Source organism: Oryzias latipes, chromosome 3 (assembly GCF_002234675.1).
Source record: "Oryzias latipes chromosome 3, ASM223467v1".
Taxonomy (NCBI): domain Eukaryota; kingdom Metazoa; phylum Chordata; class Actinopteri; order Beloniformes; family Adrianichthyidae; genus Oryzias; species Oryzias latipes.
Genome location: NC_019861.2, coordinates 13,657,181 through 13,674,826, shown reverse-complemented (window position 1 = coordinate 13,674,826; position 17,646 = coordinate 13,657,181). Strand labels below are relative to the sequence as shown.

The 17,646-nt window shown below is 41.5% G+C and overlaps 2 protein-coding genes across 3 annotated transcripts; one reads left to right on the top strand and one right to left on the bottom strand.

The window, feature by feature from the left end:
* The first annotated feature begins 146 nt into the window (after positions 1 to 146).
* On the top strand, positions 147 to 12,429 carry usp8 (ubiquitin specific peptidase 8). 2 transcript variants are annotated; one of them, XM_011488556.3, is made up of 19 exons: positions 147 to 260; positions 799 to 947; positions 1,367 to 1,511; positions 1,607 to 1,692; positions 1,806 to 1,944; positions 3,110 to 3,152; positions 3,256 to 3,427; positions 3,598 to 3,760; positions 3,849 to 3,990; positions 4,079 to 4,353; positions 4,451 to 4,939; positions 5,226 to 5,300; positions 5,414 to 5,712; positions 6,549 to 6,770; positions 6,866 to 7,076; positions 9,871 to 10,107; positions 10,188 to 10,330; positions 10,735 to 10,867; positions 10,984 to 12,429. In XM_011488556.3, exons 2-19 carry the CDS (start codon positions 844 to 846, stop codon positions 11,140 to 11,142), a joined length of 3,237 nt encoding a protein of 1,078 aa, XP_011486858.1. In that variant the 5' UTR covers positions 147 to 260; positions 799 to 843; the 3' UTR covers positions 11,143 to 12,429. The 2 variants fall into 2 exon arrangements, with proteins under 2 accessions (XP_011486858.1, XP_020568266.1); XM_020712607.2 differs by lacking the exon at positions 147 to 260 and adding an exon at positions 345 to 614.
* Positions 12,246 to 16,115, bottom strand: usp50 (ubiquitin specific peptidase 50). Its single transcript, XM_020712611.1, has 6 exons — positions 15,760 to 16,115; positions 15,493 to 15,688; positions 15,210 to 15,425; positions 14,956 to 15,098; positions 13,427 to 13,556; positions 12,246 to 12,778 (listed from the first exon to the last, which is right to left on the bottom strand). The coding sequence occupies exons 1-6, from the start codon at positions 15,996 to 15,998 to the stop codon at positions 12,590 to 12,592; spliced, it is 1,113 nt and encodes a 370-aa protein (XP_020568270.1). The 5' UTR covers positions 15,999 to 16,115; the 3' UTR covers positions 12,246 to 12,589.
* Positions 16,116 to 17,646: the final 1,531 nt, after the last annotated feature.

The window sequence follows — 17,646 nt, the reverse complement described above, 5'->3', positions numbered from 1 at the left end:
TATGTCCTCAATAGTGAGAAAAAGGCCACAAGAATTTGTTAAAAACACCCAGAACACGATTTTCATGTACACGTACAGCAGAAAGTGTTGAATTGGTCTTTCTACATTCCAGGCCAGTAGATGTCACTAATGGCTTTTTTCAATTGTTTGTTGAACTCAGATGGGAAAGACACGAAGAAGAGGAAGCAGGCGGAAGAAGAAATCACAAATCAGCTGTTAAAAACTAAGTGACTTAGATGTCAGCAAAGAACTGAAGAAAGGTAAATTGTTTAGTCAATTCACGTTTATAATACACTATGTTTTTTTTTAAATTATATTTCTGGAAGATACGTGTGTGGCCTGTTAGATGTACCTTGTACCTTGGTCGTAGATAAAAACACTTAAGATATCTGTAAACGCACCATGCTAGCCAAAGCTGCTGAGCTAAGTTGGCAGACAACAAAGACAAAGCTGATATCTAGTTTCCTGATGATTGTCTACGTCGAAGACTTGTTTGTGTCGTACGTTTATATACATTCGTGTTAGGAATTGTCGATTTGAAACGCCAGTTTGGACTGTTGTCCGCTAAGAACAGTTGCAGGTTAACTGCGGTGGGCGAAACAAGTGCTAACAGGGTGAGCAACTTAGCATAACACTGACTTTTTGAAACTGTCTAATTTTCGTTTAGGCAACCAGTAAACACTGCCTGTGAACTTTGTCTTGTTGTTTCGATAAACATTTCGAGCTAGTATTGATGGCTTTAAGAATGTTTACGTTCATGATAATGTGCAAACTGCGCATGCTCCCCTCATTTTTTAGAGATGTTCGGTTTCGCCTCACTCTGAGGTTTAAACCCCCGTCAAGATGCCCGCAGTGTCCACAGAGGTGAAGGAGCTGTATTTATCCACATCTCTGGGCGAACTCAACAAAAAAGCGGAAATCAAGCCCGACAAGACCAGCACCAGGAGGTAAAGCGCCATGTCACGGTTACTAATAGAGATACTGATCTTGACCATGTTTATTTGCATAACTCTCCACACTGCCTGCTGATGCAGGTGTAAACCAACTCTTTGTCACGTAATGATTTTCAACTTCATCTGCAGTATTACCAAATGTTAAGGCTATAAAAAGGGATATTTTATATATTTTATAGCTTGGTAATCATTTTTCTTGATCTGCTCTGTTGATGTGTTTGCGACTACAATAGCAGGGGTCTACTTTGTAGAGAGGCAGGGCATTTGCTTAAATTTGTTTAAAAACTGTAGTGGTTGTGCTCAGAGAATGGCGGAAATTGGGGCATAATAAAATGTTTTGGAACCAAAGTCCCGACTGAGACTTCAATTCAGGAAAAACACAAATAACTTTTAATTTTTTTACTTTGTTTCAGTTATGTTCAGAGTGCCTGCAAGCTCTTCAAGGCAGCAGAGGAATGCCGTTTGGACAGAGATGAGGAGAAAGCGTATGTCCTTTACATGAAATATCTTACGGTATATGACATCATTAAGAAAAGGCCAGACTTCAAGCAGCAACCGGTAGGTTTTATGGTCCTGTTCGGTGATATTATTTAAAAGTAAGGGCTTTTTATTTTTATTTTATTTTTTTAATGTCTTTCTTTTCATTTGTTCAGGAGTATTATATTACTCTGCTCGGTCAAAACAGCTTCAAGAAAGCCATAGAAGAAGCAGAAAAGCTCTCTGAAAGCCTTAAACTTAGGTGAGAACAATTTTCCAGAGATGATGCATCTTTTGATAATAAATGAGCTGTAAACAAGGATTTTTTTTTTCCAATTCTCTTTTTAATGTCGATGTTTTTTTGTTTTTTTTCAGGTATGAAGAAGCTGAGGTTCGAAAAAAGCTTGAGGAGAAGGAGCGATTAGAAGAAAAGAAGAAAAGAGAGGACATTGAGAAGAAAAAAGATGTGGGCTCTCCAAAAGCATCAGCTGCAAACAAGAAGGACAGTAAAAAGGTGCAGCTAAAAACAGTTTTAGATGTCATCCAAACATAGCAGCTTCCATAATAAAACTTTTTTGGTGTCTCTTCAGTTTAGGGTAATTGTTGGAATCATAATTTTTTTGTTCTTGTCTGTCCAACTAAAAGTAAGGGGCTTAGTTTATAGGGAAATAAAAAAGTTTTTGGAAAGAAAAAACTTTTTTTTTTTCTATTCAAAGTTCTGCCAGATTTTCAGATACACTAACATTAATCTATTAGAGTAGCACATTTCTTGGCCACTTTTTAATTCCCCTAATGTAAGTAATGAAAAATGAAAATTCTTTAAGCTTCTTAGAAACAATCATTGAAGAACTGCTTACCTATTTCTGTAATAGTTAGTCTAGCCAAAAGCCAGAGAGAGCAGCAGGTGGACTAGTAAAAAACAAAAACAATAACGAAGTGCTGTAGGATGGAGCTGCCTGGGAAGAATGTCATTTGATAAAGTTGAAATGATTCAAATGCCTTTATTGTTGTGGAATCAGAAAGTCACATAATTAATATATGATTAAAGTAGTAGGACAACTCACTGGTTTCCACTTTACATGTTTTTTTTAAATGTAAAATCAAATAAAGAAATATATATAATTTAAGATTTTTTTACAAACATCTCAATAGCATCATTGTGCTATCACTGGCGGATTAGAGAAGCACGAATGGTCCCTGATCCTTAGTTAAAGGTTTGAGAAGTAAGATTTCAAATAAAGTGGTAAGTTTTACAAAAATGGCGGGAAGCACTTTTTTAGTCTGATTCAGGTCAGAATTGGAGTGTGAAAGAAGGCATTGCCTTAAGCACAGGCACATTTACCCTTTAGTGTTGATGGAGCTGCCACAAATGTAAAATGCAGCTTCCAAAGCTACATTCCAACCACAGGATTTTCAAAGTGCTTTGACGTCCTGATACTGCATTGAAAAACTTGCTTAACTAGAAAGCATACCGCTCCAAATATCTTAGAAAAAGGTGGGGAATTTCTCTTCATGTCGTCATTCTTTGTAGTTTGATTTAATCGTGTTCCTAATGGAGAAACAAAACCATTCTTGTCAAAATTTAGGGAAAGAGTTTCGTGTTGAGATCTTTTTTTTAATGAAATAATACCAATTTTATGAGAAATGCACTAACAACAAAATGTTTTTGTGTGTGTAAGGTGAGAGGTGAGCAGAATGAGCTGAAGAGTGTGATCACAAAAGGTAAATGTGAACCTTCTTCTGCTAAAATCACACTTTGCTCTATTGGTTAATTTTTTTCTAGAAAGTTAATTTTTACATTGACTAATTTGTCTTTTTTGTTTAGTTGTACAACCAGCTGGTGGTATTACAGCCGAGAAGCTTTTTCAAATGATGAAAGACCAAACGATCTCCATGGTCGTCATGGACGCCCGAAGCCTCAAGGACTACGAAGAGTCCCACATTCAAGTCCCAGCCCAGACCTGCATCAGTGTGCCTGAGGAGGCCATTAGTCCAGGGTGAGAAGCATGCTTTATTTATGACTGTTTAATCTGATGATTCTAAGGAAAATGACTGCATGAAGAGATCTACTGCGTCATTGACTTAAATTGAATGTTTTTGTTCTTTTTGTGGTATTAAATGTGGCAAAAACATCCCAGTCACTCTAACCTGATGGTGTTTTTTTAAGAATCACTGTGAATCAGATTGAGGCAAAGCTGCCAAGCATGTCCAAGGATCACTGGATGAAACGTGGGTTTGTGGACTACATCATCTTGCTGGACTGGTTCAGTTCCGTCTCTGACCTCAAACTGGGCACCACTTTGCAGAGCCTCAAGGATGCTCTCTTTAAGGTACTGGCTTGTGTGGCGTAGGTGCGTTAGATTTGGCATGAAGAGCAGCCCTTTGGAGTGAGTACTGATGTGTTTACGTGCTCCACAGTGGGACAGCATGACCATTCTGCGAAGTGAGCCACTTGTTCTAGAAGGGGGCTATGAGAACTGGCTGTTGTTTTATCCCATGTACACGACCAATGCCAAAGTTCAACCCCCCAGAGAGACCATGGTCAATACTCTCCCTCAGTGTAAGTTTAGCCACTGCATTGTGGGAAATGGAGCACTTGAATAATTCCGTTTTTGTAACACGTATTCATTGTGTGATGTTTTGCATAGTGAACTTTAGCTACCCATCCTTAGAGGAGCCAAAGCCTCCCGTGGTTCATCCTGAGCCTGTGGTCCAACCCGACACCCAGAAGCCGCCAGCTCCAGCAGTGGCCAATGGGGTTGCACCTGCAGAGCCTCCCACATCCAAAACCTCCGTTATTGCTGACAAATTGCCAGACACACACGACTCCCCAGTAAGAAGCCCCGCAAGTACTGGGTTGGATCTAAATAAGAAGAGCCCTGCACCCAACCAATCCCCTGCGACAGCCAAAGCATTCCCTCAGGTATTGTTCCTGTGGTCATAACGTCATCATTTTATCAAACAGGAGCAGCTGCAGCTTTGTTGAAGAGTGACTCTCGATTTGTTTTCTCTCGCACCAGTTTGACCGAACCAAAAAACCCGTGCGAGATGAACCTAAGCCCAAGGAGGATGGGTCCACGAAAGACTCGACGCAGAATGGACCTGTTGTCCCTGACCGTTCAGTGAAGCCGCCGCTCATTCCCAGCACATCTCTGTCCAAAGAGGAACAAAACCAGATACACCTAGAAGCTGTGGCGGTGATGGAGAAGGCCAAGCAAGAGCAGGAGAAACGCATGCAGGAGCGCCGCCTAGAAGAGGAGAAGCGAGAGAAAGAACTAAAGGACAGGCTGGAAAGAGAGGAAAGTGAGAGGAGGAGCAAACAAGAAGAGGAGAAGAGGCATCTGGAGAGGAAGAGACTTGAAAGACAAAAGGCAGAGGAAGAGGAAGACAAAGAGAACAAGACATGGGATGAGAGGGAGAGGAGGGGGAAGGAGCCCAATGCTGACACTCCCTCAAAAAGCATGTCTCTGGATTCACCTGTTCCTAACCATCTTGTTAGTGAGATAAAGGTGAGTCCTTTTTGTTGTCAGTTCTTGACGTAACTGCATCTTCTATCTTCAAACTGGAGTTGGTGGGAAGCCGCTTTAACGCAGTGAAAGGGCAATCCCCCAAAAGCTTTGCGGCCTGGATGTGAGGGATAAAGAAACTTGTAATTTAGGGTCTGTTTTCCACACCCACATAGTCTTTAAACTTTAATTAGCCTTCCGATGAATTTAGTAATTTCTTTAAAAAAAAAAGGCATAGTATTGGTAGAACTTACAATAAATCTTCATTTTCTGTATCTGTTTTTTCCAGAGGGAACCTTTAACCAGAGCTAGAAGTGAGGAGATGGGCAGGACAGTTCCAGGCCTACCTGACGGCTGGATGAAGGTACATGAAATTTAAATCAAAGCTACACTGGAAATGTCCACAATGAAGTCTGGTGAAGTGAAGTGTGGTCTACCTGAATCTCAAACCTTTCTCTGTTTTTCTTTTTTGGTTAGTTCCTTGACACAGTGACCGGGACATACAGATACTACCATTCCCCAACTAATCGGGTCCACCTGTACCCCCCTGAGGTCACGGTGCCTCAAACGCCACCTTCCACTCCACCCACAGTCAAACAGAAGCCGCCACAACCAGCTGAGCCGGACACCAGCCACGAGAGGGAACAGGAGCAGTCCAAACTGAAGCGCTCCTATTCCTCCCCAGACATCAGCCAGGATCTGAGGGAGGAGGCCCAGAAAAAGGCCACCGCCCCACCCACTCCTGCTGTCATACCCACTATCAACAGAGACACCAAGTAAGGCTGCCAAAGATTTCCCTTGAATCAAATATGCTCGTTTTTCTTCTCTTCTGAGCAAACCCGGATAAATATTTTGTTGCAAGAAGTCTGTAGGTGCTTTTAAAGTAAAAGATAATTGCTTGTATTGCCATGTTATTGTTTTACTACTGACCCAGTGAATTAACTTGCATCATGTTTTGTCAATTAATTTTTTACTTGAAAATTTTTTTTTCCGGGAAAACTGCAAATTCTCCACTTTAGAATTTTTCAATCTCGTCGAGGATAAATATAAATAAATATCGTTTTTGCTGTTGGATTTACTGCTTGATGTGTTCAGGAACTAGCATCTTGGAGAGGCTGTGATAAAAGTCCTTTTATCAACTTTACATCACTCAGATGTGTCTTTAGTATCAGTTCATTTAGTTGCACTCGCTCAGATCCCAGCCCTCTCCGTTATATCTGGTGTACCTCAGGGCTCTGTCCTGGGGCCTTTACTCTTCATTACTTGGCTCACTTTCAAAATCAGCCCTTCATGCCTGACTTTATTTCCTGTTTAAAAAATATATATTATATTCTTCTTTCAAGGTGATGCTAAATTAGGTAGATTCCTGGATTAAATGGTAAATTAGCAACATACAGCGTGGAATTATTCTACCCAACTTTCACTATTCCAATTGTTTCTTTCTTGCTGTTTTATTGTACTTTCTTTTTATTCAATTTTTAATTTTAATTCTATATGATGTCCTTAGGTTTTTTGAAAGGTACATCATTGTAATATATCCTGGGTTCTTTTCTTTCTTCGTAGAAATAACTTTTGTCTGCTGTGTTGATCTTGTTTTTTTTTTTTTTCTCAGGCCGGTCACTGCAAAAGTGTACTCTAAAGTAGAGATCGCACGGCCATCAGCAGCCAAAATTCGCAGCTTGAATCCTACTTTCGGAGGGATGGGTGCGTCACTTACTGGCCTCCGTAACCTTGGCAACACCTGCTACATGAACTCCATCTTGCAGTGTCTTTGCAACACTCCTGCCATGGCTGAGTACTTCAATAGCAATTACTATCTGGAGGATATTAACAGGTAAGACTTTAGAAACAGCAAATGTTTCTTCATATCAAAAACTGTTTATAAAAATCAGGGAGCCAGTTAAAGCTTTATGTTTCATCTTTTGGCAGATCCAACATTCTTGGGCACAAAGGGGAGTTTGCAGAGGAGTTTGGTGTGATTATGAAAGCCCTGTGGGCTGGTTTGTACAAGTGCATCAGTCCACGTGACTTCAAGATCACCATTGGCAAGATCAATGACCAGTTTGCTGGCTATGACCAACAAGACTCCCAAGAGTTGCTGCTGTTCCTCATGGATGGCCTTCATGAAGACCTAAACAAGGTAGTGCATCAGGCCTTTTTAAATGACTTGGCCCAAATGAATTTGCACAAAACTTAAAGTCGGTTACTTATCATTAATACAGAAGACGTTAGACGTTCACAAAGTCAACATGTTTTTTCACTTAATAAAATGGCCCTTCTGAGGACTTCCTTCCACAACACCTGTTTGTTGTTGCACATTTTCCTGTTGACAATTAAAACATTTTTTTTATGAATTTTTTTTTTTTCCTTCTTTCTGTCTTTTATTTGTTTACACTGGGTTTCATTTTGATGGCAAATTTAGAGAGTAAGTAACTGGCTGTGTGTTGTTGGTCCCTCTGCAGAAGTGTTCATGTGCCGTGTCTGTATCTGTCTGCTCCGATGCTTTGTGCAATTCTTTGTGCATGTGGACCCAAAACATGCGTATTGACTGGCTTTATATCCATTTAACAATTTAAACTAATGGATTAACTGGTTAAAATGTTTTTTAAGTTTGTAGTTTAAAACTCTTGGTTACTTCATGAATGTCTGTCAATTTCTCCTTTGTGTTTTAAAATGGGATAGTTCCTGACATTCAGTGAGGAGTTATTGAGGAGAAAAGGATCTTGTGTTGACACTCTTCCCATCACTTCTTTTACGATAGAAAAAAATGGGTGCTGGGTGGCAGCTTGTGCAGGGCTCGACATAGCCATTTGTCCGCTGGCCCGGTCCTGTTTTTCGAGCAGTGCGGACCACAAGACTTTACTTTTCACTTGTCCGCTCGGGCCACTAAAATATCGAACGGTTTATATATTCTTCACCTTTTTCAATAAAGTAAATTTTGCGAAAACGTGTAGATTTACCTCGTCTTCATAATTTAGTTTTTCTGCTAGTCCTGTGTTCAGACTTCAAGGGTTTCTATGGGAAACCTTTGATCACTTCTCCTTCTCTCCCGCCTGCGCGCGCGCGGCTTTCACTGCCGAGCACCACGCGGCACGCGCTCACTACTTTTTTTTTTCAAACTTTATTGAATGTAACAATTCAATACCAAACAATGTTAAACAGCAACAACGAAGGCACAAGCCAGTGGGTTATTATTACATTTGATTATAAATCCGACACCGTCACTGAAGAGAGACTGAAGCATGTCAGAGATGTGGAAGACATGGCAGGAATAGATAGGAATATGTTGGATGGAGTAGTGGGTATAATTAGTAGTATGGACAGCAAGATATTTAATGAATGCATTGAAGATGAAACTGTATGCACTAAGCTTTAAGCTGAATGTCAAAGAATCAAAGGCAACTCCAAATACCTGAATCTCAGACTCAAATGCAGTAGAATGTTAAACTACTTAATTTTGTTTTTCTTTACAACACTGTAAGCAGTAAGTATTTCTAGTTAGCTGAATGATCTCAGTTAGACCTGCACAATATGAGGAAAACTCGCGATATGCGATATCAGAGATTAAAATTGCGATAACGATATAATTTGCGGTATATAAACAAACAGCAAAATAACCAAATAACCATTCCCAGTTTAAAAATTATACTCCAAATGACCCACGTTGACATAGGTTACAAACATCTAACATAACAGGGCTCCATCTGATTGGTCAACAATGTGAAGGCGTCCATCCGATTGGTCAAATGCATTAAGGGATTTATTTGATTCGTTAAATGGTTCAAGCTGCCATTAGATTGTTTTAACAGATTTAAGGTTTATGATTTATTGCGATATTTGCCGTTAGAAGCACCATGAAAACTTCTGAACTAGTGTTACCTACTACACTGCAGTGCTCTCTTCAAAACATCTGAAACAGACTAGAGCAGATTTAAGTTTGATATGGTCTATTTTCAGTCATTGAAAAGTGTAGAAATAAGTGATGTCACCAGAATGCACCAAATTGCACCATATTAAAAGTTTCCGGGGGGGCATGCCCCCGGACCCCCCTAAAGTTGCAAGCACCTGCGGAGCGGCGGGTCCCGCTATGCGCGGTGTCGGGCCAGTAACTTTCAGGCAGGGCCAGTAAGTTTCAAAAACTACTGGCCCTGTGGGCCAGTGCAAATTTCTGGGCTATGTCAACCCCTGTTGTGTTAAACATTTTTCCTGACACACTCCATCCATCATGTCTGTGTGTGATGTTCCGGTCTGTCAGCCATGGCAGGTCCAGTCTGAATCCACTTTGTCGATGTCGATGAGTAGGTCTGCACGGTGTGAGGAAAACTCGCGATTGGCGTTATTAGTGATCAATATTGCGATAATGATATAACTTGCGATACATGAACAAATAGCAAAACAACTAAATACATCATTTGCATTTCACTGCAACAGTTTAATTTAAATGACAGTCAACAACATAACTAAAATCAGAATCCAAATGACCCTCATCTACGGCACATAAAATGCGAGCATCTAACATAAAATGGCTCCATCCGATTGGTCAAATGCATAAATGGATTTATTTGATTCGTTAAAAAAACTTCAAGCTGCCATAAGATTGTTTTACACATTTAAGGTAACCAGTTTTGCAATTTTCAGCGACTTGTGCAATATGTGCATTGCACAGTTTGACATCCCGATAACGATAATTCTGCAATTTATTGTGCAGGCCTATTGATTAGGAAGAACTAAGCTGCTGTTCATATCCTCCTGCTTATTGTAATCAGGGTGAAGTGGCTGATCTGCATGCTCAATGAGGCATTCATTAATTTCTGAAATACTCATAGTTTTCTATATAGTAACAGTAAGTTCAGTTACTGCGGCTGATGTGTTTTCCATCGATACAGTGAGATTAGCAGATGTCTAATGTGAGCCAACATGTCGTTTATCGTCAGGCGGACAATAAGAAACGATACAAAGAGGAGGAAAACGACCATCTGGATGACCAGACCGCAGCTGACCTGGCCTGGAGCAAACACAAACTCCTCAACGAGTCCATCATTGTAGCCCTGTTCCAGGGCCAGTTCAAGTCTACAGTGCAGTGTTCCACCTGCCATCGCAAGTCACGGACGTTTGAGACTTTCATGTACCTGTCGCTGCCCCTGGCTTCCACCAGCAAGTGCTCCCTGCAGGTCAGTCTGAAGCGCTCCCAGCCAGGCTGGCAGTTTTTTTTTTAGGTACAAACCTGAGTTTGTGTGCTGTTACTCTGCAGGACTGTCTGAGGTTATTCTCCAAAGAGGAAAAACTGACCGACAACAACAAAGTGTTCTGCAGACACTGCAAAGCCCACAGAGATTCAACCAAGAAACTGGAGATTTGGAAGGTTCCACCCATCCTCCTGGTGCACTTAAAACGGTATGTGGACATCCACCATGTGCAGCAAGGTGATCAAAATGTTTGTCATCACTGTTTGCTTTGGAAAATAACATGGATCTTAAAGTTTCACTCCAATCATCTTCTGATCTATTGAAAAAGTGTTCCCAGTGGTCTTTTAATTATGACTATGGCATTTTTAGCCCAAATCAAAATCCTTTTGGCGTTTTCCAGGACATGGTTTCTGCAGAGCGACAGGAGTTCATCCTTTGACTGTATAATATATAATTGGATGAATCGCGTGTGATGTCACCCATAGAAAGTGTATTTCCTCCGGTTCCAACTAAAAGAAGTCAATTCAGTCACCATTTTTCCAAGATATTTGTAAGCAAGGCTTTAAATGTATACGATGTATTTCTATCTTGAACTGCCTGCCGTTTCTGCAGGTTTTCCTATGAAGGAAGATGGAAGCAGAAACTGCAGACTACAGTGGACTTCCCTCTAGATAATCTGGACCTGACCCAGTATGTTATTGGACCCAAACAAACCCTCAAAAGATACTATCTTTATGGAGTTTCTGTAAGTAAGAATGACTGCATTATGATTGTTTTCTGGTTTTAGAAGTGAAGGCATGTTTAAGAAAACGTCTCGCCTAATGTTACCGTTTGCTTAATACGTTTTTCTCTGGTTGACAGAATCACTACGGTGGCTTGGATGGTGGACATTACACTGCCTACTGTAAGAACGCCACGAAGCAGCGCTGGTACAAATTCGATGACCATGAGGTGTCTGAGATCTCCACCTCCTCCGTCAAGTCCTCTGCGGCTTACATCCTCTTTTACTCCACCTTGTGATGTGCTGTAGGGAGTGAGGTAATAAAGGTTAACCAGGGCAGCAGCGGCTCCATGTGAAAATCCCGGTTCTGAGGAACTGGCGCTCATAGTTGCAGTTCAGCTGGACAGGAGAGAGGAAGCACTCAAGCCAGTGGCTCAAGAGTCCCTCAGCAGAGGGTGGCGTGTGCACACAGTGCATTGCTTCAGCCACTAAACGACCCTGTAGCTGTAAAACGTGCCGTCAGATCACAGTACTGATCATCCAGAGACTAAATGGATTAATCAAAGTTCTTCAACATAATTGTGTTTTAGGGATGGCGGCTTTGCTCTCATTTCTGTTGTACTCGTGTGGGTGGCAGTGTTATAGAACTGCCCTTTTTCTTTTTTTTTTTCTTCTTTTTTTTAGCTTTGTTGTACTGTGTACACAGGATTAATAGTTAGACGGCATGTACATTCATACCAATGCTGATGTTGCACTTTCACATATTTTCGTGTAAATATTTGAGGGCCAGGTCTTCATCTGTTGAGTGACCAAATGATGTTCTCATGGGAGGTAGCGGCTTAACGTCAACACTCGGAAGGACTTGACTTGCCTTCTAGTGTTTGGGTGAGATAGACGAAGGCTTCAAAGTTCCTTTTTCAGCTTTGATTATTACTGTTCATAATAACCACATTCATGCACTTCTTACACATTATGCAATCATCATAAATTGTTCGTGTAGAACAGATTAAGGGCGTATTTTAACACAAAACGATTACAATTGTTTCTTTTTTTCCCCCCAGCTTTTGCCTAAATAAACTCTACCAGCTTCTATAAATTTTGTTTTCCACATTATTTTCCGCTACCATTGATTTAAAAAATAAATAAATAAAATAAAAATATTCAACAGAAAGAAATGTCCTGGAAAATGAATGTTTACTGTTGTTAAACAGTTGTTTTTTTCTGGACATTTTCTTCTGTAAAAGTTGTACTGCTAATTTTTGCTTTCTGTTCATTAATGAGGAAGAAGTGAAATATTTCCCCTTTTTTTGTTTTTTTGACATTTTGCTTCTTGACTGACCAAGCAAGCGAAGTGAGAGAGCACAAAGTGAGCCGATGGTTTTTGAATACACCAAGAATTCTCTTTTTTTCTTTTTTCCCCCTATGCTAGAGTTTTGAGGCTTTGCATGATATATGAATGACCTGGACTTCTTTTCACTTTTGTGTTTATTCAAATTTTCTAAAGGTCTATATATAATTAGTTTCATATATAACTATGATATTAACCCCAAGCAAATCATGATAATTTATTAAAACGGCTTCAAATGAAGATTGTGTCTGAATATTATTTAATTTTGTGGTTTTGATGCAGCAGGTGAGCAGTTGTATTGCAACCCAAAAGACCAGCAGGTTCTAGATTATTTCTTTCCTGGAAGGTAAGAAGGACTCTGCACGACGAGCAGGATTCTGACAGGAAACTGGCAGAACTTACAGGCCGGCGATTCGCGGCCTGTGGAAAGGCTTGTGGCTGTAGAACAGCAGGTAGGCGTTTGGAGATTGCACACGGTCCTCTTGAACCTCACAGACTGCAGCGTCATCAAAACAATGCCACGTCTGAGCCAGGCTGTTGTAGCACAGAGCTGTGTAGTGACCCATGTTCAGGTGACCTGTATGGTTCTGTAGAAGAAAAGGAGTTTGTTTCTATGAGGATGAAGATAACACCCTGAAATAAAAAAACTAGTTCCTTTTTGTTTTCTTGGTCAATATTGTAGCAACAAATGAAAGGAGAGACATCAAGAGAAAAAAACTCAAACTAAATCAATGCAAAACACTAAGTTTGCCATGATCAGAAAATCCCAGAGCCCTGTATTCTCAGCCAATCGTTTTGTTTTCTTTAATTCACGATTATTTTTCTTTTTAATACTATGAAAATTCTATTTGTTTAGTGTGTACACAAAATAAAAGAAAGTAAATAATTATCTTTCTGAAATAAGGTGGGTTTTTCATCAGTGTATGCCCTGTTTATGTTATTGTTTTCCATCTCCAAAAATGTTATTTTGGAAAAATTATCCAGAAGTGTTTTAAGATATTAGACCCACAGCAGAAAAAAACACCAGAGCAGAATCATTTTTACATTATTTTTTTGTTCCCCTTCAGATTTTATTAATTTTTTTCATTTTAGACCAGATTCTGCCTCATTGTCATGTTCAAAAATAATGTCAGGGTAAACTCTATTTTTGCCTTTTATGATTTAGTCGTCTTTTTTTTTTTTAAGTCAAGACGTGACGTTCTTATTCTGACAAATGCGTGTGAGTTTTTACCCACCACAACAGCATACAGGTGGTAAGATGATTCATTCGGCACCAGGCCTGACAGAAACTGGGAGAGGTCGAGCTTCATGAAGAAAAGAACGTTTGTTCTCAGTTTCACCTGACTCTTCCCTTTGGATCCAAACCTGCAGACAAGATGGAAGAGGGGATTTCTGATGTTCATCCAAAACTGCTTAGCTCCTGCTGTCTCATGAATAACTCAACACAAGTGCCTCACAACAAATACATGTGTTACTCTAGTTACTCAACTGAGTAACTTATTTGAGTCTTATTTAAACTCTTGGGCTCCATGGTGGCGCAGTAGTTCAGTTCTTGCTTCACAGCCAGAAGGCCCAGGTTTGAATCCCGGCTGGAGCCTCTCTGTGTGGAGTTGGCATGCTCACCCCGATTATGTGTGAGTTTTCTCCGAGCACTCCAGCTTCTTCCCACAGACCAAAAACATGCTTCACAGGCTTATTGGTTACTCTAAGTTGTCCATAGGTATGCGTGTTGGAGTGGTTGTGTGCCCTGCAACGTAATGGCGACCTGTCAGAATGTAACCCGCCTTTCACCCATGCAGCCCCGTGACTCCAAACGAGGTAGTGGGTAATGAAAATTGATGGATTTGAACTCTCACCTATGGCATCCATGAAGTACACCTAATCTGTGACTCTCAACATTTAAAAAAATTACAGAGGTCACATTTATACTTTTTTTTAAAACAAAAGTTATTCAAATGAATAAATTTCAAACATACAAATTTAAAATCGCATTTTTTCAATTGTCATGGCAATTTTGTTGGCCACCATCCTTTTCCCTACCAACCACTGATAAACGTAATATAAACATGACTTCTCAACCAGTAACTGTAACTGATGTCCAATTTAGAAAAGCATATAAAGTACTGTTATCTACAAATATATCTTTAGCACTTCTCTTCTGGACCGCAACTAAAACTTGTGCAACATACAATAATATGTGCTTTAAACCTATTCTAATGACAAAGCTTACAGAAAAGGAAACTCTTACCAATCTTTTGCACAAAATTTGAAATCTCTGCATTCTGGAGAAATGCCGGGAACATGAGGCCTATTGATTTAGTCTGACGTAGGCAGGAGTGTAAAATAACTTACTGTTCTTAGCCCTGACCTTAAAAAAACCCAACCAAATCAATGCTTACTAGTAGCCCTTAAATATTTCTTTAGTGAGCCATGATGAAGGGGTACAACAAATTAGCTCTGGAGTCTCAGTTTGCCGCCTTGTGCTTGACCCAAACAGGTTTGCGTTTTTACATTGACAGTGGTTGTAAAAGAGACATGATGCTGTTTAACCCTTGTGCTATCCTAGGCACTTTAACATTGGGAGTTGGGTCATCTAGACCCACTAGACAGTGCTCTGAACCTTTTTTCTTCAATGATTTGTGATCTTCACTGGTGTCCATGGATTACATGAAATCTTTCCACCTTTATCCACCTTTGTCATGGTGGGAATAACACGTCAATGTCAGGGTGGGGTCATTTAAGATAGCACAAGGGTTAAACACACCGTTTCAAATGCAGCACGAGGATCTCTGGAGTTCTGTCCACACACGTGACGATGGCTGTTTCCCTTTTCAGCCCGCACACTGAGCACATGGCCTGCTCCCCCCCAGTGAGGACAGTCTGCTTGAAGAACAGTGCCAAACAGTCCTGCACAAACACACAAAGAAGATCAACTGAGACCACTGTGTTCTTGCTGGAGGGGGAGGGGGGGGGGTTATCAGGAAGCACTGAATGCTTCTTTTGTTGTTCAAGCAATACCTGAATGGAGCACTTGATGTTACCCTTTGGAACTGGCAATGAGAGTACAGTGAAGGCTTGGGTGTTATGTGCTTGGTGATGGCAGTGCATGCAGATGCACATGTAGCTTAGCTGGCCCTCAAACAAACGTGTGACAAGGTTTGAATGGGGCGAGCAGCCCTTGATCTGTTCCATTCTCGCCGGCTGTGATGAGAAGAGCGCCTGCCGCTGTGCTGCCTTTAACACCAGAAACACCGTCAGTCTGAGCACACAAAGTAGAGCGCCCAAACATGTTTAAGAGCACCTTGTTGAAGTCGTCGTGAAGCGTGTTGAGGAGAAGGAGCAGCAGCTCCTGTGCGTCTTGCTGGGAGTCGTTGTTGAACTGGGGGAGGACGGAGCACAGCGCTGACCTGACCTCCAAAGGGCTACAGCTGGAGCCACTTCCCATCCACATTTTCTCCAGCAGGTGCACAAACACTTCAGAGACCCTGCACTTAGACCTTCATAAACACAAAACACTGAGAAATTGCGATGGTATACATCTGAGTTATTCAAGATAAAGTGGTGGTACCTTGCAAGTCCTTTCCGTGTGTCCCAGTGAAGAAGTTGTTCCACGAGGGGCACAGTGGCACACAGACACTGCAGCACAGCATTCAGGTAGCAAGAGTTGCCAGAGTTTTCTAGGCCACACACTCCTGGTCTCCTGCACTTTTTCTGGAATCTCAGCAGTAAGCTGGAGCTGGGATTCTCCATTGCTGTGGCAACACTTTTTGTACTTGTCCTGCAAAGATAAAACAGTAAATACAGCATACACAGAAACTAATTCTACATGGAGGATCCCAGATTTACCATTACTGCTGGATTAAAGCATCATCAGCTATTTTAAAAGCTTGATCCTGCTGATGAGGAAGATGCAGTGATGCTAAACAGGATTCAGCTGAATCTCAGCTTCATTATCTCCACAGATCAAATTATCCAAAAATGGAAAGTGGCTTGTTTTTGCTTTTCTTTTAACTGTTGAAGCTTTCATTGGTGCAGCAACGTCACACAGACTCACCCTGCTTTGCAGAGGTGTGTTGAGCCAGTCTCCTGGTAAGAGCAGCTATTCAGCCGCGGCAGAACCGGAACGCTGATGTTGTGGTCGGCAGTCAGCTGTGAGGCCAGAGCTTGGCTGAACTCCGTCAGCTGGATGTGCCTGCCTGAAAGCTGCAGGCGTTGTAGTGTGTGGAGCACATACGTATTGATGCAGACTGTGTGCAATGTGACCCAGAGGCCTGGAAGAAATACATCCATAGAAGATCCTGTTGGGTCTGAATGGGGAACCAGACAAGGGCCGGTCCATCCCTGCAGGTGGGAGGAAAATGTGGACTCTGGGTCCTTAGATGATAGATGCTGAGGTGAGATTGGCAGAGATGCAGATGATGTCAGGTTCCTCACCTCCTTTTGAGACGTTGGGACAAAGTGAACATTCATATTTACTCCTGAGAGGATGTTTTGGAGTTTGCCCTCCATCCAGGCCGAGGAATCAATCTGCACCACCCGTTTCTGGCTGCAGAAAGGTGCCAGCAGGTACCTGATGACCTGCTCAACCACAGGCTTCCTGCTCTGTTTCTGGAGCTGCTGCTGACTGTACAGGAACATGTTGCAGATGAATCCAGAGCTTGTGTCGGCGAGGAGAGCCAGTTGGAGAGAGCACTGACCCTGCTGGTGGTATAGTCTGTATTTTGTCACAGTCAGGTTCGGGCCGTGACAGTGCAGAACCTGATAGCGTCTGAATATGTGGCTGCAGAAAGCAGACAAGGCTTCCAACTTGTTTTCATCTTCCAATCCGGTCAGAGACAAAATTTTGTTCTGGATGCTGTTTCTCTTCAGAAGACCCTGTAATTTGTCCAACTTCTGGGTTAGCTCAGGGCTGAACCTGGAGTTCTCTCCAACACACAAACCACTCTGTAGAACTATAGAAAACCACATCAGTGCCTCAGCGTACTCCTCAGAGAGGACACTGCTCTGCTCTCTGCTGTGTGACAGCCGCTGACCTCCAGCCTTCACTCCAGGAGCTCTCCTCATCAACTCCCAGATGGCTTCTCTGTCCAGAACCTCTAGAAAAAGCTCTCTGGCAGTATGGTAAACCTGATATGTTGGGGTAACTGGAGTCTTCTTTCTACGTGGCTTCACTTTTCTAGACCTGTAAATATTTGGCAAACAAAGTCTGTCGGTCTCCACAGCTCCATCCAGCTCCTCCACTAGATGGCACTCCTCTGTTGTCCAGGTGCACTCCTTCACAGTTATGGAGCTGGCCTTCATTTCAGCCCCTGTCCCTGCATTACAAAGAAACCATGACAGTTTGGTTTCTTCAAATGCAACAATATTTGAGCTCAATTAGAACTTAGAAAAAGAAAAATGTGGGATCCACGTGTTACCTGAAACTCTCCAGCATCCCGTTAAGTTTGATGGTAAA